Here is a 21,791-nt window from a genome sequence, read left to right as displayed (position 1 = left end):
AAAAAGAAAAGAAAACAACAATCATTGCAATTTTTAACAACCTTTTTAATATAATCCAAATTATCCGAAATTCGTAGTAAAAATTAGTACCCTTCCTTGCAAATATCACACAGCCAATCAATCAATCAATCAATTCTTCATTGCACACAATCACAATCAACAAAGAGAGAGAGAAATCGATCAATCTTTTAATATATAACAATCCATCTATCCATCCATCCAATCAATCAATCAATCACATATCACATGATTCATGCATCATTTATTTAATATCTATTTGTATATTATTTATTAATCAATCAATCAATCAATCAAACAAACATTATTTATTTATTTATGTTGCAACAACAACAACATCATCAACATTCACATAACAAGTCTTCTTCTTGTACCACCATCATGGATACTGAAAAACTTGTTTACATTGGAGTATTATTATTTGAAATTCCTACTACATCCAAAACAACAACAACAACAACTATTACTACTACACCAACATTAACAACATCTACCAACCGATTAAAGAATAGTACAGGTATTCAAATCGAAGAAATCTTTAAAAGTGAAAGATCTTTTGTTGAAAAGAAAATATTCCAAAATGGTCCATTACTATATTACTCAAGTGTTGATGTATGTATACTTAGCTATAATATACAAAAATAACTATTAACAATTGTGATTATTTTTAATTAAATTTAGAATACTACTACTACAAATCAATTGGAAGGATACATGTCTATTTTAGGGTGTATAGTTGACCAACTTCATCCAGTTGAACCATTATGTTTTAAATTATCATTATTATCAGATTCATTTCTTGATTCTTCAACCATATCAACATCATCAACAACACCACCAAATATAAATGATAGTACCACCAACCCATCTTCATCATTTGATGGTGACCATGTAAATAATAATAATAGTAATAATAATAATAATAATGTAAATAATATGTATATAAGTAAAATATTTAAAGCAAATGATCCACAAGATTGGCAAATGTGGTTAAATTTATTTGGAATGTATTCAAATAGTAAGATTCCTAAACAAGCCATTTCTTTACCGCTCTTGAAACTGCCAGCTGGATTCAGTCAGGATTCTCCCAACCCAGTTCACCACCGAAACTTTAACCAATCTGCACCTGCTCAAGCAGGCATTCCAACACCAACCATCACACCACGACCACCACGTGATTGGGATGAAGATGCGTCATTCCTCATTGAACGATTTTCACATCTCGAAGTTGACGTTGTATTGGATTGCATCGAGTTCTGTCAAGGTGATCGTGACGAGGTGATTGCACTCTTGTCCTCGGGTATGAGACTATCCTACCAAGAAGATTTAAATGGATTCTCTCCCATGTCTGACAAGTTCCTAAGTCATAAACCACGTACCAGCACTAATAGTAATAGATTCAGTAGTTCGAGTAGTAATAGTGCAGGTAGTACTGATGACAGTAACAACAACCACAACAACAACAACAACAATAATGTAATAACATCAACATCGGCATCAACACGGTCAGCAATGACAGGTAGCAGTGGATTGGCATCACCATCGAGAAAACTTAAACGCACTATTTCAAGATCCGTCAATTTAGCTGATTATAATACTTCCGACGATGAAGAATATAATGACAATAGTGAAGATGACCAAGATGATGATGATGATAGTGAAGATGAGGATGATAGTGAGGAGAAATATTATCATGGACATGAGTATGGATCAAATGAAGTTGTACATCGACATTTGAATGATGAAGAGACGATATCAGAGATTGTCGAAGTGGTACAATACAAAAGTAATGAGAATTTGGCATCTCAGCTGACCATGAGTACCGATAGTAGTAATACACGTACTGGTACCAGTCCAACTGAGGATAATCATCCAACAACAACCTCATCCTTATCTTCATCTCTTGCTTCTTCTGGTGACGATGCTGCTTCATCTTCTTCCAATTCTGCCAGTTCAAGTTTATATTCTTCTGGGTTTAATTATGTTGGTCATCCATCAACTACAACAAACTCTTCTGTACCCACTACTACATCCACCTCTGTATCAATATCCACTACCACCAAAAGACCAATCAAATCAATATCCTATTCCTCATCATCATCATACGATGAGGAGATTTCCATTGTTGAATCACTTCTCCAACAAAATGTAGAAATATCACGTCCCAACTCTGTCATTGACAAAGAGTTTATCTTGTTGACAACACCATCACCACCAAGAATCAATCAACAACAATACCAACAACAAATATCAAAACAAATTCAAGAACATCATCAAAATCAATTAAATTATCAAAAACAACAACAACAACAACAACAACAATTAATTTCAACAACTACAACTACAAATATAGCAACAACAACAGTTCAACCAGATCAACCACAACAACAACAACAAATTTCAAGAGAACATAATAATAATAATAATCAGAATAATAATAATCAGAATGTAGAATTAAAAATCAAGACAAGTAGTGGACAAATGCAACCACCACCACAACAACAATGGGCACATAGATTATCAATAATCAATCCAAACACAAAATCTATTATTAATCCAAATCCACTTTGGAAATCTTCTGCCAAATCTGGAGCATCATGGGATTTAAAGGTTCAAATTGTAGGTCACTTAAAATCAGGTGAACATGTTGAATATCAATTAGATGTTTCTACCAATTATTCTCAATGGACTCTTTATAGAAGATATACAAATTTCTTTTTATTGGATCAAAAGGTAAATAATATACAATATATCAAATTAATGATTTAATTATTATTTAAACTAACATTTAAATTATTATTATTATTATTTATTTAATTTAGTTACAAAGTTTAAAGATTATAACAAAGGCACAACATAGAGATAATAGATTACCACCAAAGAAATTATTATCATCAGATGAAATCATTAAAAGTAGAGAGGTTGAACTATGTAAATACCTTCAACAACTTTTAAAAGATCATCCTGGTATTTTTTACAATAATCCTTTGGTCAATGTATTTTTCAACGGAGAAATCACATCTGATATCTTTACTTTATTTGTAAAACAAAAATAATAACAACAAACCAAACAAATAATCAATTAATCAATTAATAACAATAATTATAACAACCATATTTACCCACAAGAAGATTTTTCCCAATCAATCAAAAACAAAAAAGTAACATTAAAAATGTAAAATTAGAATTATAACATTATGAAAACAATAAATAAATTATATAACATTATAATTAATAAACAAACAAAAACAAATAAATATATTTTTTATTTATAATATAAAATCTTCCTTATTCTTCTTTGAGAGTTGTGTACAAATTACGATGGTTGCTTCGTCAATATTGGTCTAACAGATCAAGTTGTCCTATTCGGTGAACTATTTTCAAAAAATTAAAAAAAATTAATAAAAAAAATAATAAACATAATTATTTATGTTAAATTATACATACACGTTTTGATGATCATCTTTCGCGATCAAAGGTGTGCGACATACAATTCCTTTGTATCTTGTTGGTCTGTATAGATCTTTCCAGATCAACAAGATACCGAGAAGGAGGATGTTGAGTGAGGCATTTTTGTCTCTGTTGAATGAACGTTTACAACAGGTACAATAAGCCGTCTTCCAAGGTACGTATACATGACAACCAGGCATATCCACGATGGTAGCTTTGGAGATGTCGCGATTGTATAATACCTGATCCTTTAAATAATCGTCAGATTTTGGTGATGTGCTAGTACATTGGACTGTTTGAGAGTGGGTACCATGAATCTCCATACCATCATTATTTAAAGGTTGTGTATCATTATTATTCTTTACATCCTTCTTTTTTCTCTTTTTGTTGTTGGCTCGATTATTATTATTATTATTATTATTATTATTGTTGTTGGCTGATCTGTAACTAGGATCAATGGTCCTTCCTTTGTTGTTTTCATCCAACAGACCATTGCTTTGGAGAAACTCGTCCAATCCAGCTTGTGATTGGAGATGGTCCAATGAAAATAGACTACCTTTTTTGAGTTGGCAGCAATGAGTGTGACCATTGTCATGTGCCGATTGACAATCCTTGTCGTTGCACATGATTTGTTGGTCTAGGTAGTCCATGTTCAATTCTCTTTTGCGAAGGTCGCCCATTTTGAATTGAAATGGTTCACCTTTGACATGAGGCACATGTTTGTTAAAGTTGTCCAAATGGTTCTTCTCGGAACGTGCCCAACAGTCGAAATGTTGCTATAGATGTAAGAAAAAAAAGAAAAAAAAAGTGTGAATACAAAATAAATAAATAAACCAACCAAATAAATATTAATCTTACTCGAGAGGTGTTAAACTCGTTAATCATAATAATATTGTAGTCTACTGATTTGTAGTGACCAGCCACGGTAGATGCCTTAAAGGTGGTTGGACTTCCTCTACTATTGTGACTAAACTTGGCAGCTCCAAAAACTATATTAAAAAGACAAAACCACATTGTTAATAAAATAAATGATTAAGCTGTATCATTCATTATAAACTACGCTTACATATTATACTATTCTCTTTAATAAACTTTTTCTTCCCCTCAGCAGACCGATTTTGTATCATTTCTGGATACTTTGCCTTCCAACATTCCTCCATGTAGACCTCGGCCTCTTTGAAATAAGATTGGTTCAATCTCTTTTTTCTAAAAGAGTGGTTCTTGTACCAGTTTAGCCGTTGCAGACGGTCAGTCTTTGTTTCAATATATTCGAGGTAGAGAGGGTTCTTGTAATACTCTAGTCTATCTGTAAATGTTTGAGGATCAAAGACATCATCTATTTAAAAAAAAAAAAAAATGAATTAATAAATAAATAAAAACAATGGGTGTTGGTAAATGATTATATGATTTAGATTATACATACGTTTTAGACTAGGCAAATCACTTTGGAAATGATAAAGTTTGTCACCAAACAAAGCCTTCTCTCGCTCGTTGAGGAATTTGGATCCCAACTTGCTGCTGCGTACATCACCCCTTTGATCAAAGGTATATGGTAGTTGGTTGCAAGTCCAATAGTTACCTCTTCGGCCAGGATCAACACCAAAGGCCATAACATCCTCCATGTTCTCATCTCTCATTTTGTTGATGATATCATCTAAATTGAAGAAAAATCATTAATAAAATAGGTCGTCTAATAAATAATAGATTAATAAAAAAAAAAGTTCATACTTTCGTAGATGGTTTTTGGAGAAAAAGGTACTCGATCCTTTTCATCGATCAATATCTTTTTGCCATAATCAATGATATCATTTGGTGTCTTGATGGTGTTGTAGGTAAAGGTGATGCTTGCTCCATCGGTGGTAAAGAAAGCTTGCTTGTCGAAAAACACACGAATCTTTCCTATCTCTATATCTTTAAATCGGTCGGCTGGAGCAATGATCGGCTTTTGTGGTGGTGGCACCACACCTCGTTCGTTCAACTGATTAATAATATAAATTCTATTCTTTCTAGTGTCTATCGGGTTATTTGGATGACGCGAGTTCCATGCCAATGAAACAGACACTAGAGTGTGCGGACGTCTGGCAGAAGGTGTATCCATATGAAAACTTGACCAAGCGGGAACTTTTAGTTTCTTCTTGCCTGCAAATTTCATGAACTTGTTGGTCTTGCTGACCTTCTGTGTTGATGGAGGTGATGGTACAGGTGGAGGTCCACCTTTTTTCTTCATGCCAGCAGATGGCTTGCTGACCTTCTTCTTTGATGGAGGTGATGGTACAGGTGGAGGCGATGGTACAGGTGGAAGTGATGGTTCAGGTGGAAGTGATGGTACAGGAGGAAGTGATGGTGGAGTAAGTGTAGGCACTGATATACTAGCGAATTTATGATCCAACGTTACCATTGAATCTGGTGAATAAACCAAAGATGGTGGAGGTACCGATTGACAAGTGACCGTTGGCATGCCATCAAACAGTGATGGAGCTTCAAGCATTACAAATGACGGTGCAGGAAAATATATTGTTGTTTGTGATGGGCCAGGTTGCAGCAATTCGGCCCTGTGCCCTTTGATAAAAGGGTTGAACAAGGTCGACGCAAGAGGTAGAGCTACCTCTTGGGCTGGTAGAGCTACGGCTTGGGCTGGTAGAGCTACCTCTTGGGGTGGGGTTTTCATCTAAAAAAATACAAAAATAAAGCAATTGTTTAATATTTGTAATTATAAATAATAATTGAATCGACAAAATTATAAATACCCCTTTTTTATACTGTAGAGCTTTCTCCATTTGATCTTTTCGAAAAGGGTTAATGTCCAATGAAGATGAAAAAAGGTTTGGTTGTTTTCCTTAAATTCATCACAACCAAACCCAATGCTTCAGAGGGATTAAAATCCTTTTTAATTCCTAAATCTTTGTGATAGTAAATAAGCAAAGCTTCGAGCAAATTTGATGTAAATGGCTTTTGTGCATCGAGTCTATTAAAAAAAAATTATATATTATTATTAATTTGTAATCTTGATAAATGTGATTGTTCTTTTTGTTTATGCATAACTTACTTGGCTATGGGTACTATTGGTGAAAGGTTTGACATACCGGGAATCTTTTTCTTCTTCTCTTCCTCCTCTGGATCTGTCGAAGAAGATGGTGGTGGCGGTTCTGCTCCTGAAGTCGATGAAACTGATGGCGATGGTGACGAAGAAGATGGTGGTGACGGTTCTGCTCCTGAAGTCGACGACGATGATGCTGATGGGAATGATGGTGGTGGTGGCTCTACTACTGAAGTCGGCGTCGATGATATTGATGACGATGAAGATGATCGTTCCGATGGGTGAAGGGATATGATCCTTTCTATTTCCTTTGCTTTTTTATACTCCCGCATTTGTTCCTTGTAGGCTTTATTGTTTTCCTTCTGGAGCTTGGCACTTTTGGAGACGACGTTAGAGTTGGAAACGATGTTGGAGTGGGAAACGATGTTAGAGTTGGAAACGACGTTGGAGTTGGAAACGATGTTAGAGTTGGAGACGACGTTAGAGTTGGAAACGACGTTAGAGTTGGAAACGATGTTAGAGTTGGAAACGATGTTAGAGTTGGAAACGATGTTAGAGTTGGAGACGATGTTGGAGTGGGAAACGATGTTAGAGTTGGAAACGACGTTAGAGTTGGAAACGATGTTAGAGTTGGAGACGATGTTAGAGTTGGAAACGATGTTAGAGTTGGAAACGATGTTAGAGTTGGAAACGATGTTAGAGTTGGAAACGATGTTGGAGTGGGAAACGACGTTAGAGTTGGAGATTCTTTGATGAATAAAACTATTATTCATTGCTTGAATCATTTTTCGACTGGCCTTTGTTTTGGATTGATTTTTTGATCGCTTAATGGCAGATGGTTTTGGTTTTTTGTTGATAAAATCGATAATATCATTTATGTTCTTTTCAATACCTGCTCTGATCCTTTCTCTCTTTTCACTCGCTAGTTTTTTTGATTTGTTTCTTTTTCTTTTCTTCTGTAACCTCGAAGCGGCCTCCTTTGCCTTTTTGGCCGCCTCCTCCTCCTTTTCTTCTCTCTTTTTCTTTTCATCTACTGTTTCTTTTTCTTGTACAAGTCTTTCAGCTTCCAATCGATCCGATTCCTTTCTCTTACAAAATTCTTGGAAAGCTAATGAAAAAAAAAAATGTTTAGTCGATCGTTTCGAAATGGAAAAAAATAGTATATCTGTCTGACTTACAATCTCCAAATTTGATCAAAGAAGCGACTTCATCGGCGATATTGGCAACTCTAGCATCAACCTTTTGTTTAGCCTCTAATTTGATGTGTAAATCACCATACTTTTTCATGATATCTTCTCTTGCCTTCCTTTGATCAGGAGTCAATTTAGATATTTGATGGTCAATTTCATCAACATCATCGAGATCCTTTGTAGGTAGTTGATGAATCGCTAACTCACTTTTCCATAATTGATCGACCATCACAACTGCATGATTGACTAGAGCAAATAAAATAAAATGAATTAATAATAAATATTATCAATCAGTTAATTAACTTTTTTTGCTGCTACATACTTGTATTGATCATTGTCGATCGAGCCATCTCGTTAAAAATTATATTCTCCCATGCAATTTTCTCGACCTTGTCAGTTGCCGGTAAAAAATAATTGTTACTATTATTATTATTATTATTATTATTATTATTATTATTATTATTATTGTTAATAATATATTGATTATTATTGTTGTTGTTGATATCAAGACCAAAAGTACTATCATTACTACCACCACTATTACTACTATCAGTACCATTACTATTTATATTATTATTATTGTTGTTGATGTCGTTACTAATAGTTCTACCATTACTACTACTACTTCCAGTAATATTCGTATCATTTCTATCGAGCTGAGGAACTGCTTTTAGTCGATAAATTCGGATGGTTTTCTTGGTTGTCTGGTCGATTTCTTTTACCCAAATTGGAATTAAAATAAAGAAGAGAAAGAATCTATAAATAGAAATATATTAATTTCAAAACTAGTACAAGAGAGGTAAAAATAAATTGAGGGATATTACCTTGCCGTGAGAGTAGAGATTTTCTTTCCAAATGCATATTCAAGTCGGTAACGTTCTTGGCCGAGTTTGATGAACGCCTTGAGCTCGGCTCCGGTGAAAGGTTTGGTGTTGTCCAAGTGTTCCTTTACTTTGTGTGTGATCTCTTGATACTTTTTAAGATGTATGGAACTGATGCACGCTTGAGATCGAGCAAAAAATTCTTTGTCCAAAATGATCAATTTGACCATTAATAAAATAACCTTATAGTCAAACATAAACGATTCCAAGTTACATATTGATTCCAAATCATCATATAGCTTCTCACATTCATCTTTTTCAATTTTAACTAGAGATAAAAAGAATAAATAATAAAGAATAATTAATTAATAAACAAACTTTTTTTTGAAATTTATATTTGGTATACTTTACCTCCTGACTGGGTAAAAAAGTTGTTTTGATTAAAGGCATCCAATTTCTCTTTGAGTGTGTATTTCTTTTGTTCTATTAATTGGAAAAAAAATTGGGGGGGGTTAAATATATAAATAAATTATGCTATTAATATTAATATTCTAAATTTAAATACCCTTGTTGATTTTGACCCAGTCAAGTAAAATGACTTTGTTCAGTTCTACTGTTAAATGGTGGGAAGCAATGTTGTTGTAATCAACTACTCGCCAGATGAGTTCCAACATCGTTTTACTAAATATCTCTTGGATACCAGGTAGTACCATCGAAGTCTTTCTGAGACAATCCTTATCAATCTCCTCTCCATTGTAATAAGTTGTCATTAGCTGTTCATGTGTGAGAGATGGTGGATTGACGATTTTGGATATGGATCCAATGAATGATGTTGCAGGTAAGGGGAGAGTTGTATAATCTAGTTGCATTGGTTGCAACTCGGTGTAGGTACTGGTGGTGGTGGCGATGGTAAAGGTAGAGGTGGTGGCGGTAGTGGTGGTGTTGGTGGTGGTGGTGGTGGTGGTGGACCTCTGCTTTTTTAAAGGTTGTTCTGATGTGGTGGTCATTGGTGGTGGTGGTGGTGGTGGTGGTGGTGATGATGATCTGTCCATTGTCACAATAAAATGAGATTTAAAACAAATCTATAAACTATATTATTTCTATTCGTTTATTGAAAGGTTATGAGAGGATGAAATATAAATAGAAATAGAAATAGAAATAGAAATATAAATATAAAATATAAAATATAAAATAGAAATAGAATAGAAATATAAATATAAATATAAAATATAAAATAGAAATAGAATAGAAATATAAATATAAATATAAAATATAAAATAGAAATAATATCAAATGAGAGTTGATTAAATTGAATATAAAGAGTTTCCCCTTTTTTAGTTTGAACAAAAAACTCGATAAATTTAGGTGAATAAAATAATGAATAGAAAAGTGAAGAGAATAGATCACCATGCTGTGAAGAGCTCTTTGATATAAAGGTTCTATTGATCAACAATAAAAATAGAGGGTGAAGCTCATAGAGAGGGAGACCACCCAATAAGATTATATTGTGATCTTCAACCAGTTCGCTGAATTCTAATCAACAATCGATCAAAGGCATCATCCGAGAGCCCCCAATCGATTAAATAGAGAGAGTGTGTGATACCCTCCTCCTCCTTTTCTGCATACAAAGTTGCTGCTTTGTGTTGTGATCATACGATCAATGCATCAAAAAATATGTCAGTCATTTTCGGTTGAACAAACAACACCATCGATTTGAACTTTTATTTTGAATTGAGGAAAGAAAAAAAAAACAGACAAAGTAAAAAAAAAAGACAAAGTACAGAAAAAAAGGGGAAAATCAGTAAATTGAGATCAACATTATATTTTCTATCTAATAACTTACAGCTGGGGGGGGGACTTTCATATTTATGCAGGAAGGCCCTGTTAAGGTTAACTAGGTCGTGTCTACCCTCCCAATATGCACGATATCGGCAGGTAAAGGACGATAAATCCATGGCCTGTAATCTGCGGTTTGGTGTAAGATTCCCAATAAGAGAATATTCTTTGCAGCGCTCGAGTCTCTGTTGAAGAAATGATCACAAACTGGACAATATAGCCATTGCCATTTAGTTTTAAATGGCATTTCTGTCGCATTTGGGTTCTTTGACTTCCAGAGATCTTTGATCTGACTATCACAAAGAGACTTACCAAAACCATAATCGTGGGTCGAAACAGAGTTGCTTGTAGACTTGTTCCCATCCTTTTGACTATTGCTTTGATCTTGGTCCTTACAACGATCATTAGTAGTTGATGACGATTTTGACCTCTTTTTCTTATTTTTGCTAGCATCCCTTTTTTGTTTTTCAAAATTAAACTTGATGATAGCGTTGATAAGTTGGTCCTTTTTGCTGTTGGTAGCACCACCCTTACTATCCTTGTGAGAACCTCTTTTGTTTTTCCCTTTGGTTGGCTCTTCTTGTTGATAGTATTTGATAGAGTTTAGATTGCAAAACTCTATCAACTCCTTGACAGTCTTTTTGCTTAAAGAGAAAAGGGATTCCAATAGCATAGTTGGAGAGGGTGAAGTATTTTCAAGTGATATGAATACTTTTAGAGTTTCATTCATATCATCTGCCAATTGAGACACTTTCAGAGTTGAATCATTCTCTTTGTCCGCCAATTGAGCCTTGGAGCATTGACAATTGTAATCAGTCAATTTGCAACCATCACATAACTTGGAATCCTTTCCTTGCCAACGAACACCATTGTCTGAAAACGTGGAGGATATGGGTGCACCAACAACATGGGTCTTTTCAAAAGATTCTGGCAACACATTTTTAACCTTTTGGTGTTTAGCTTTTTCTAGGAACTTGTTGTTGTTGGTAGAATGAATTTTGGAGGCACATGCATTATGAATCTTGGAAAAAAAAATATTAATGAATGGCCATTTCGAGGGTTGATCTAAAAATTCAATTATTAAAACACACATACTTTGGAGGTATTAAATTCATTGACAAGACGTGCCTTGTAACCCATATTCAAAAACAGTCTGAGTAGTGTCTTTGATGTACAACCAGTTCTACCACCACCTCGGGATCCATGGAAAAAATCAGACCCTCCAATATCTATAAAAAGAAAGAAGATTAATAACAAATAATAATAAATGGTTTGAAGAAATAAAAAAAACATACAAATCACTATTCTATTTTTCGGGATTGTTGTTGGTGGTACAAAGCTCTTTGCATAGGCATATTGGGCGCGCTTCTTGTCAATGTTCCTGTTCTTGTCCATGGTCTGAAACGTATAGGACGTCACTACATGGGAATAAAGACGACATTGATCCCTATGGGTAATTCTTTCATACTCTATTCGTCTCAATACAGATTCTACATTGAATAAAGTATCTAGGAATTAAAAAAAAAGTTAGTTTATAAATATTAATATTATAATATATAGGTGGTATAGACAATGCATATTTAAAATAACACTTACCAAAGGTATTATAGGGTGGCAATTCACTTTCAAATTTGGACAGGACCGGGTTCTTTTTGTAGTTTTGTTGTCTTGCCAGAAGACGGTCAGTGCCCATGAGGTTGTAATAAGATGCCACTGAAACCACTCGAGCACGATTCATAGAGTCTACAATCGTACATTTTGACCTTCCAGGATCAATTCCGATATAAAGATAATTGCCACAGTTGTTTTCCCTCATAACTTTCCATTTGCTTCGGCGCCTTCTACACATTCCAGAGTGATAAAAATCTCTCTTTGCTCTTATATGTTTCTCTTCATCTTTGTAAACGCACTTTTCATTTTTTACAAAAGGTTTAGAGTAGGAGGAGTAGGAGAATGAGTGTGAGGGGAGTGAGGTATAGGTCAAGGATGAGGTATCGGTGGAAGAGGGTGGAGTTGAGGTATCGGATGAGGTGGTTGAGGTATCGGTCAAGGATGAGGTATCGGTGGAAGAGGGTGGAGTTGAGGTATCGGATGAGGATGAAGTGGGTGGGGCATCGGTCAAGGATGGGGAAGAGGGGAGTGAGATGAGGTGGTTGAGGTATCGGTCAAGGGTGAGGAAGGGGTGGGCAAGTAGGAGGACGGAGATGGGGACGAGGTGGAAGCGAGACACCTTTGCACGGCTTTTTTGAGGGTTTCCAACGTCATGAAGAACCAATAGTCTGTCAAAGGGATATTTTTTTCTCTCGCATAGGTCAGTATATCTTTTTTCGAGTTTGATTTCTCTAGATCAAACTGTTCAATTTTTTGTTCTGACCATATTTGAACCCCAAGGACCGATTTCAACAAAACACATTCCACTTGAAGACGATCTTCTTTGATATTCTCTACGTCGATTTTACGGGATGTGGCCTCTTCAACTAGATGTTCCAACGTCCATTGTTTAAGTTTAGGAAAATCTTTTGTTTTGTTACTTAGATTTGGGCGTTTGGTGGTATTTTGATTGGAGGACGAAGGGGAGGATGATGAAGAGGAGGTGGATGATAAGGACGACGAGGAAGACGAGGCAGATGATGAGGATGACGTGGATGATAAGGACGTGGAGGAGGACGAGGAGGACGGGGACAAGGCAGACGAGGAAGACGAGGCAGATGATGAAGATGACGAGGCAGATGATGAAGATGACGTGGATGATAAGGACGTGGAGGAGAAGGAGGACGAGGCAGACGAGGGGGAATTCGATTTAAATGTTTGAACTGGGTCAAATTGAGATACCTTTGGAGCCATTTTGTAGATATCATGAGCAATCAAAATATAGGCTGCTGTTATGTGCAACGCAAACATGACTGATGGATGCGGGGCGATAGCAATGAGCCTTTTAGGAATTATCCTACTTACATCCACCTCTTTGTCCTCGGTTGTGCCTTTGGCTTTATCTAAAATGGTGTGATAAGATTCTTGACTATAGTCAACCATTTCGTAATCCAAAGGATTGGCATTAAAAGCCTCTTTGGCTGCCTTGCAAGGGAATTGTCCACAAACAATAATGAGCTTGGACGTTGTCATTGAAAAATGCTTCATTAATTCCTTCACCATGATTTCATGTTTGATTTCATTTTCAAATCCGCCAGTAGACGAGTCGTGGACAAAGGGATATGCATCACGAATTCTAAATTGCATCGAGGGATCGGATGTAGTTTTAATAAGATTGAATAGGTTCCGCATGGAGGGTGCAATTCCTGACCTGTTACTGTTGAGTGCTATCGAGGTGGTGTTGAGAGCCTCGTGTAGAAAAATCTCCACATGGGGTGATTCAGGTTGGTCAAATTTGACGAGTCGATGATTGATTTCGGCAATTAATGGTACTGGTGGAGGGAATAGATCATCCTTTGAATCAAAGGGTGGCATTTTTTCAAATGCATTCCTTTTTAGTTGAATATCAACCGAGTACAGATCCATCAGGTCACCACATAAATCCAATCTTTTTTCATGTTCCGATAGAATAGGAATGGTCGCATCACATTGTTCGCACACCATAGGCAAATCTTTAAGTGAGTGGGATGACAAACAATTGGCACAGATAATATCTCTATCCTTGACTTTGGGAATGTTTGGTTTCAACCCAACTTGTTTTGCCACAAAACAAGCATAGTGGGGATGGTTGTATGAATATGAATGGTTCTTTTCCATTTCTTCTACTTGTTTACATTTCCATGATTCATCATCATCATCGTCGTCGTCATCGGAATCATCCATGGGTGTGCCATCTTGACCGTTTTTTTGAGAGACCAAACTTTGCTCTGGAAAAGATTCTTCTAGTTTTTGTCTCTTTTTCAAATGGTATGGCAAGAGACGGCTATTCATGGATATTTGCACATCAGAAACTACTTTTTCATTTGCACCTATATAAAGATTAAAATTAAATATTAGTAAAATGAATGGGTCGTAAAAGATAATAATGCTTTAAAACAATGACATTTACTTTTTGTTTGGAACCAGATATGGCTGGGAACGTTGGTTGTCACCATCATCGCCCTTTGATTGATTAGGACCGACATTTTTTGGTTATAAATGTAACCAATATTGTCTCTTTCGTAATCATTAAAGTTGGGGTGAATTGTTTTTGTTGACCCGTTGAAATCGAATGGGTTGTCTTTTACATACGGTGATTGCAAATAATCGCAGAGGACTGATTTTCCAACAAATCCAATCGTATAGTAACGAAAAAGAAACGATTTTTTTGTTGAAACAAGAGACTTTGGCATCCATTTCCTTGGCCCATTTCTCTTCACCTTTGGGCTGTCATTGAATAGTTTCTTGAGAGTTGCTTTCAGTGTTGGCAATGAACAGCAGTACCAATCATATTCGATTTTAATAGTGCTAGTAGGTAAAGATAACCATTTTAAAATGCTAACTTGACTGGATTTGCTGTAGTCAAAGTCTTCTTTAAAATCTATTTGCAAGCGTTTTACCATGTCTTGCCATAAAACCAATTTCAATCTTTTAATATTTTCCTCTTCTTGGACTTGTGTATCAATGTTTGGGGATTCGATATCTCTAAGTTCCAATTGTCGATTAAGATCCTCCAATTTAAAATCTTTAAAATCAGGGAATTTTTCTAACTTTATATCCACAATCTCACTACGAGTTCTACCTCTTTTTTTTTTTGATGATGAGGATGGAGATGTAGTTGTATCAGACGAAGAGGATGGTGATGTTGTTGTATCAGACGAAGAGGATGGTGATATTGTTACATCAGACAAAGAGGATGGTGATGTTGTTACATCAGACGAAGAGGATGGTGATATTGTTACATCTGACGATGAAGGAAAAGAAGCCAAGTGCGAAGCTTTGAGGATCTCAATTTCCTTGTCGAAAAACTTAAATCTATCCAATGGATAGCCACTTTCCAATGGATGACCAATTTCTTTTTCCAAATTAGGTAATATTTTTGAAATATACCTTAATATTTTGTGTTTGTCGGTCAAACCAAGGGACATATCTATTCCAGAGTTGACGATTATACTGACAAACAACTCTATCGAGAATGGGATAAAAGTACTGTTGAATCTATAGATAAAAAAGAGGATTAGTTTTAAAAATATAAAAAAAAAGATATTGGTCAATTGTTTTATACATACTTTGCTTGTGGTGCAAAGCTATTCAATGCGAAAGGAGTAGTTTTTATCGTCTCCAAATCGGACGTCATGAGGGATTTCAATCCTGTAGGGTCATATCCTTTTGGAAACTTGTATCCATTTGATTCACAAAAATCCATTAAAGATGGATATTGATCTTTTGTCAACTTTGAAAAATCGATTGAATTGTCCTCTCTATAGAAAAAAAAATAAGATTACAAAAAAAGCATTTGATTAGTTAATTTAATGATAATAATAATAAAAAATAACAAAAGAAATAATAATAATAATAGTTACGGATTAATTATATTTTCCAAATTTAGCATTTTCAATCTATTCAATTGGAGGGTATTTAACCCACTCCAGGCACTTATTGATGTTGATGATTGGATCAACGCTTCCAACTTTGATGAGAGTTCAGATTGTAAATAATCACCAGATATATGTTCTTCAACCTTTAATTTCTTTACATTTTTGCTATCAATCTCTAAATCTGTGGCCAAATTTGATATTGAATAAACAGATCCATCAAAATTGATTTCATCAAAGTTTTCAGGCCTTTTGTCACCCAAAAACTGTTTCTTCTTTTTTTTTTCCTTGGGAATGGCTGGCTCTTGATTTTGCTTGGCCTCTCTTTCCTCTTTTAATTTTAACCTTTTCTTTTCACATTCCAAATTATGATCTATAATGATAAATGTAATAAATGTTAGAGAGGTTTAAAATTAAAAAAAAAAGGTTTGACAGGTCTGTCACTGCATAGAGAGAGCAGGCAAAAGAGATAGGGATGCGTTGATTGGATAATGAAAACAAAAAAGAAATGGTGTAAAAGCAATGATTGTGATGTTTTGCATTATCGATCTGATGGAAAGATAAGTGATAAAGAAAGTTACCGTGAATCAAACTAACAAACAAAAGGGTGTGGTTATTTTGAACAAAGAGCAAATAAAAAATAAGAGATGGCCAAGTAGTGTATAGCTTGGTGAACAGACCATGCATGGTATTTGAAAAAGGTGTTGATGATTACACTTATCATTGACCAAACAAAACAAATGATAAAAGTTGGGCGATGTGTTTGGTTGGTGCACAATTAGGAAGAGAATGAAATAGACTGGGACCAACAATGAGGCGAGTGGTTAGATGGGTGGTGCATCTCGATAATAAAAACAAATATAATCAAAACAAGAAAGGGTAAAAGAGGAGCAATGGTAGTGATTGATTGCAGTATCTGATGGAAAGTTAAGTGGTAAAGAAAGTTTGTCGGATAGGAGAGTGGATCAAACGAACAACAAAAAGGATGCAGAGCGATAAAGAGTGGTAGTGTAGATTGGTACTTGATTTGGATCAAAAAGGATTATATAATTTATGAGTGAACACAAGAGGTCAATGATATGTAAAGATGAACTTGGCCAACAATGAGTAGTTAAAAGGAAAGAGATGGGTGGTGCATTGATTGGTAAACCAATGAAAACAAAAGATAATCAAAAAGAAATGGTGTAAAAGAGGAGTAATGATAGTGATGTGTGGGTTCTTACACTAAAAGTGTAACTATAAACAATACTCGCTGTATTCTATCTATTGATAATGTTGTGTTGAGTGTGCGATGTTATTTAATAGTTTAATATACATTCTCTAAATTTGGTTTCTGTGAGTTGTTTGAGATGAAAAAAAAAATGAAAATATTAAAAAAAAAAAAAGATCTGATCGACACTCCGCAAACTGCCCCTTTTGACGTGTATGAGAAAAAGATAAACAAAATGAGAGATCGAGTTACATGAACCGACGCAAGAAGATATTTAAAAAAAACCTGTGATGGTGTTAATATCAATGACATACCTTTTAATGGTTGAGATGAAAATATTAGTTTGAGAGCTTGGTACCCTTCACCGATATCACCATCATCTATTTTGGCAAGTATATCCTCCAGAAGATCCGACACCAACTTGGACTCGTGGTGGAATGAATATGTTTCGGTCATCTTGACGGTCTAAAGCACTCTCCACCATCCTTTTGCAGGTCTCGGCCACCTCGGCCGAGTAACTATTGCAAATGGAGTTGGCAAAGGCGGTTTTATAAGAGTGGCAACAGCCAATTGGATTCAGATCTGGGTCAAGGAGTGCATATCGGAGGATTTGATATTTTGCAACCATCTCGTCTACCTTGAGTTTGGCAAATGTTCTCGATAGCATTTTGTTGACGATTTTCTCTTTTGCTTGGACATCTTGTGCAGAATTCTGTAAAGAGTAAACAAAGAATAAAATAAAAATTAATTTATTATTACACATCATAACTGTCACAGACTGTTATACATACATAATCTCTTGGACTATTACTGCTTTTGCGTGTGTCTATGTCCATCACCTTTGAGATGATGGCCTCCACAATTAGAGAATCCCATCGAATCGGCAAAGTCAACCGATTTTCCATTTTTTCATATAATTCATTTGTTTTGTTCTTTGAAAGAACACTCATGTCGTAATACTTTGGTATTACTTTTTCGAGTTCTTGTCGGGACAAACTAAACACTAAAAATGGTAAAATACATGAAATCGATCAATTAGTTCATGAACTTATCTGAATGATTCATGTTCAAAAAAAAAAAAAGGTTGATGATATCTTACTGTTATTAAAGTCGTATACAAATATTAAAAAAAATTGGCCTACTAACCTCTTAACAGAGTGATAGTATCTTGCATATTGGCCGAGATGTGTCACAAACAAGTTTTGTTCGTTATTCCACTTCTTACCCATGAGACGATCGAGAGGGTATTGAGTTGTTCTTGTCTCTGTTGCGGATGGAAGTGGGCCATTCATGATGACCACTGTGCGATAGTGAACCTCAATTAGAAGCTTCCTATATAAAAAATATATAAAGGTAATACAATATAGCAGAAAGATAATGAATTGAAGAAAAGATAGATAAAATGAATAATGATGTGATGAGAAAAAAGAACACTTTAAATAGAGAACATTGGAGCTTGATGAATAATATTTTATTTTAAACAAATGTTTTCTTGTCTTTGTTGATTACCAACAAAAAGTGAGGGTGATACATATACAGATGGGGTTGTGTCCCAATGATATCATAATCGTATGGTGGTTTCTTAATACCCGAACTGTGTCATCACCACCGTTTAATGGGGGCATTCATGATGCCTAGGTGAGCCACAGCAGCACGATCATTTATGATTCAACATATGAGTGAGGGGGATAAGGAGGAGGATAGGGGGGTGGTAGTCATGGTTGGATATGATCACCAAAGCACGATCATTCTTTGATGTAACCGTCAGATTATGGGCGTGTTGATTCACTATATGAGTGAGGCGGATAAGGAGGAGGATGGGGGGTGCGGATTAGGCTCATTATATGAACCAAGATCTAAAATGGAAGAGAAGAGGAGGAGGGAGAGGGGGTGTATGATACCAAATCAGGGTATGATTCTATTGTTGTTTCTTCTTTTTGATAGGATCCATTTATTAATGAGAGAGAGGGGCTATTTGCTGTTGTTGTTTTGAAACAAATGTTCAAACCTCGCAATGTATCAGGTCAGTCACCTACGGCACGCATAAAGATCGCACTATCTCATGAGAAAAAAAAATTTAAAAAAAAAAAAAAAAAAAAAGTGTAGAATCAATAAACAAACAATTAATTATTTAATTAAATTGATAATATCTTTATTTAATGAATTATCAATATTATAGATATATTTTTATCTTTATTTTAAGCATATTAATCATGAGTAAACTATCACTGCATCAGCAGCAGCATCAGTATCAGTAGCATTAGTACCAATAACAACAATCTCTGCATCACCAGCAGCAGCAGCAGCAACAACAACAACAACAACAACACCTCCAACAGTCTACCAACGATTAATTGGCGACCGTGTTAAACCAACATTCCCATTAAGACAAGTGCAACGCATTAGAAATAAAACGTCATTCCTGTTGAGAAGACATACAAATGGCGACGAAGTACTACAAGCAGAGGTTCTAAGAAGTTTGAGCATGTCTAAACATGGAAGAGGTATCAAGACAACTCTCGACCCCAAAGGAGAAAAGATCAACAAAGATGGTACAGTTTTTATGTCACCAAGAGATTTTAGTTGTATCAACATCATTAGAAAGATGCACAAGGAAGCAAAAGATGGAAAAAAGAATTATTATAAAGCGACACAGTAAGTTGCATATACGATATTAACTAGTAGTAGTTGTTGATGTATACTAATTCCTTTCTTCAAAAGAATATTATCATCAGTGTCACCTTTTCATACTAGTAAGCAACTAAGAGATTTTGGGTTCAAATTTGCAAATGGAGCATTCACAAACGCCAACAAACATCATGATCATCACAGAGTCATAAGAATAAGAACAATACAATTACAATACAATACTTAGAGATATAAAAGTCATGATGATGATGATGTTGATGATGATGATGATGTGAATATTGATCATCAACACAAGTAGTATAGGGTAACAAGTTAAATTAAATCTCAATCATCATCGTCATTTGATGGATGATGTCTGTCTCGAATGAATGAATGAATTTAACTTTAGGATGGGTCTCGCGCAGTACAATACAAGTAGTAAATATGAGAACACAGTACAGCACAGCACTATCATGTCATGAAGAGAATTAATTAATTTTGGAGGGAGAATTTTCATTCATCATCATCATGACACCAACAACAATAACCATCGATCGATTAGATTCATCAAGATATTTTAAACAATCATCAATCAGTCAATCAACAATGGGAATGACGCCTTTAGAGGACATGACGTAGACCAACAATCACTCTGTGATGATTCACAACTAATTTTAAAACTATGTCAACCCATTATAGTTTTAAATTTGTATGATAACTCGGCCCCTTCCTCCCTCCTCTTCATCTCCTCCAGGCCTACATCTCTTTCATCCTCCTCTTCCACAACCGCAATGAAAAGAGAAAGATTTTTTCATACACACAGTTGTTAGATGATATGTTGTAGATATTTAAATGGGATTCTCAAAGTTGGGGAACCAAACAAGTATAGTTTGAGTGTTGGGGGAATTGATCGATCATTTGGCGTGCTTGGAGTGTGCGGGTTTGTTTCGGTAGGTATATTCATAAGTTTCCAAACAAGGCCATTTGTTTACCGCGTGAGGGCAAAGTTGATTGGTCGTCAATTTCTTCTTTCATAAAGATTGTATGTGTTTTCTTTCTTGATGATGGGTTTTTTATTTTAAATCTATAACAAGTCTGTATATATTGGTACTTTAAATATAGAATCAATTGATTAGAGACGAGTTGGTCCATTTTTAAAAACTGTAAAGATATGTATCTTGTAAAATTACTGTCATAAATACTGTTTACTAATTATTATTTATTATCTTTTAGAATGGATGGTTTTGATAGACCGAATGCGAAATTGTCCATGACCACTAGCCTTGATGGGTTTTAAAAGAGCCAATTACAATAATACTAGTATGTACCAAATAAATAACCATGATATCGATATATGAGATTAAGCTACCATTACTCTTGAGCGTTCACAATTGTTTTGAGATTGACCACTTCTGAATTATTTGATTATTGATCCATTCCAAATATACTAACCATCTTGTCTAGCGTTGCTGGATGTGGCATGCATTGAACACTGCCGACACCAGTGCATATAATGTTGAAGATTCAAGGCGCCTACACCTCTTGCGTTGGCGCTTGTCTTTTTATTTGATTAATCGTGATCCGATCCATGTAGCACGTAGTTTTATATGGTTGCATGTTTACTATATGAGATAGGCTTTGAAGAATAGCATTTTTTTTATTTGAATAATCTTTGAAACGACGATCCAATATCACCAATAGATACAACTTTTTGTGCTCTTTCTGTTTATATCATTTGTTTTTCCAAACAATGCTTTCTAGACCTCATCTTAGCCCATGGCTAATGGCGACTTTACGGAAAGTACTTTTTAGAAGGGTGAACCTCTCGCAAATTTTTTTGTCAACCATTTGATAGATAATGAAAAGATCTATCGATTGGTAAAAGAATAATTAAAAATAAAGAAGACCATAGAGAGAAATAAGTTTTACAAATAAATAGATTCTGAGGCGGTACTCCCAACCAAAAATTTTCAAAACCCCCAAAGAAAATAAATATTCATTTAATTTTAAAGAGCTTCTTTACATTGCCCTACCTACCCTACTTACTTCTTCCTCATCTCTACCATACTCGGACATTGGTGTAGCCTCATTGCTCAC

General features: G+C 35.1%; 5 protein-coding genes across 5 annotated transcripts; 2 read left to right on the top strand and 3 right to left on the bottom strand.

Moving 5' to 3' along the window:
* Positions 1 to 336: 336 nt before the first annotated feature.
* On the top strand, positions 337 to 3,074 carry DFA_08853 (uncharacterized protein; the record flags this gene model as incomplete). The annotated part of the gene is made up of 3 exons (XM_004356283.1): positions 337 to 630; positions 700 to 2,751; positions 2,841 to 3,074. 3 exons carry the CDS (start codon positions 337 to 339, stop codon positions 3,072 to 3,074), a joined length of 2,580 nt encoding a protein of 859 aa, XP_004356336.1.
* Positions 3,075 to 3,287: 213 nt separating this feature from the next.
* On the bottom strand, positions 3,288 to 14,678 carry DFA_08852 (uncharacterized protein; the record flags this gene model as incomplete). Its single annotated transcript, XM_004356282.1, has 20 exons — positions 3,288 to 3,362; positions 3,510 to 4,244; positions 4,327 to 4,457; positions 4,544 to 4,804; positions 4,892 to 5,122; positions 5,197 to 5,946; positions 6,327 to 6,433; positions 6,515 to 7,613; positions 7,684 to 7,941; positions 8,018 to 8,451; positions 8,520 to 8,844; positions 8,928 to 8,999; positions 9,082 to 9,598; positions 10,426 to 11,373; positions 11,448 to 11,581; positions 11,648 to 11,860; positions 11,949 to 12,631; positions 12,706 to 13,954; positions 14,117 to 14,311; positions 14,570 to 14,678. 20 exons carry the CDS (start codon positions 14,676 to 14,678, stop codon positions 3,288 to 3,290), a joined length of 8,526 nt encoding a protein of 2,841 aa, XP_004356335.1.
* Positions 14,679 to 14,811: 133 nt separating this feature from the next.
* DFA_08851 (uncharacterized protein) lies at positions 14,812 to 18,669 on the bottom strand (the record flags this gene model as incomplete). The annotated part of the gene is made up of 9 exons (XM_004356281.1): positions 14,812 to 14,853; positions 14,882 to 15,479; positions 15,551 to 15,742; positions 15,905 to 16,229; positions 17,381 to 17,446; positions 17,586 to 17,778; positions 17,858 to 18,069; positions 18,292 to 18,398; positions 18,656 to 18,669. 9 exons carry the CDS (start codon positions 18,667 to 18,669, stop codon positions 14,812 to 14,814), a joined length of 1,749 nt encoding a protein of 582 aa, XP_004356334.1.
* Positions 18,670 to 18,858: 189 nt separating this feature from the next.
* Positions 18,859 to 19,941, top strand: DFA_08850 (uncharacterized protein; the record flags this gene model as incomplete). Its single annotated transcript, XM_004356280.1, has 3 exons — positions 18,859 to 18,976; positions 19,304 to 19,721; positions 19,821 to 19,941. 3 exons carry the CDS (start codon positions 18,859 to 18,861, stop codon positions 19,939 to 19,941), a joined length of 657 nt encoding a protein of 218 aa, XP_004356333.1.
* An 837-nt stretch (positions 19,942 to 20,778) lies between these two features.
* Positions 20,779 to 21,770, bottom strand: DFA_08849 (uncharacterized protein; the record flags this gene model as incomplete). Its single annotated transcript, XM_004356279.1, has 3 exons — positions 20,779 to 20,804; positions 21,147 to 21,252; positions 21,741 to 21,770. The coding sequence occupies 3 exons, from the start codon at positions 21,768 to 21,770 to the stop codon at positions 20,779 to 20,781; spliced, it is 162 nt and encodes a 53-aa protein (XP_004356332.1).
* Between the last annotated feature and the right edge of the window lie 21 nt (positions 21,771 to 21,791).

The sequence above is a fragment of the Cavenderia fasciculata genome (assembly GCF_000203815.1).
Source record: "Cavenderia fasciculata unplaced genomic scaffold Scf_ET2XIPL01COFD4-5, whole genome shotgun sequence".
NCBI lineage: Eukaryota > Evosea > Eumycetozoa > Acytosteliales > Cavenderiaceae > Cavenderia > Cavenderia fasciculata.
The sequence above is the reverse complement of the archived record's forward strand: the minus strand, read 5'-3'. Positions and strand labels throughout refer to the sequence as shown.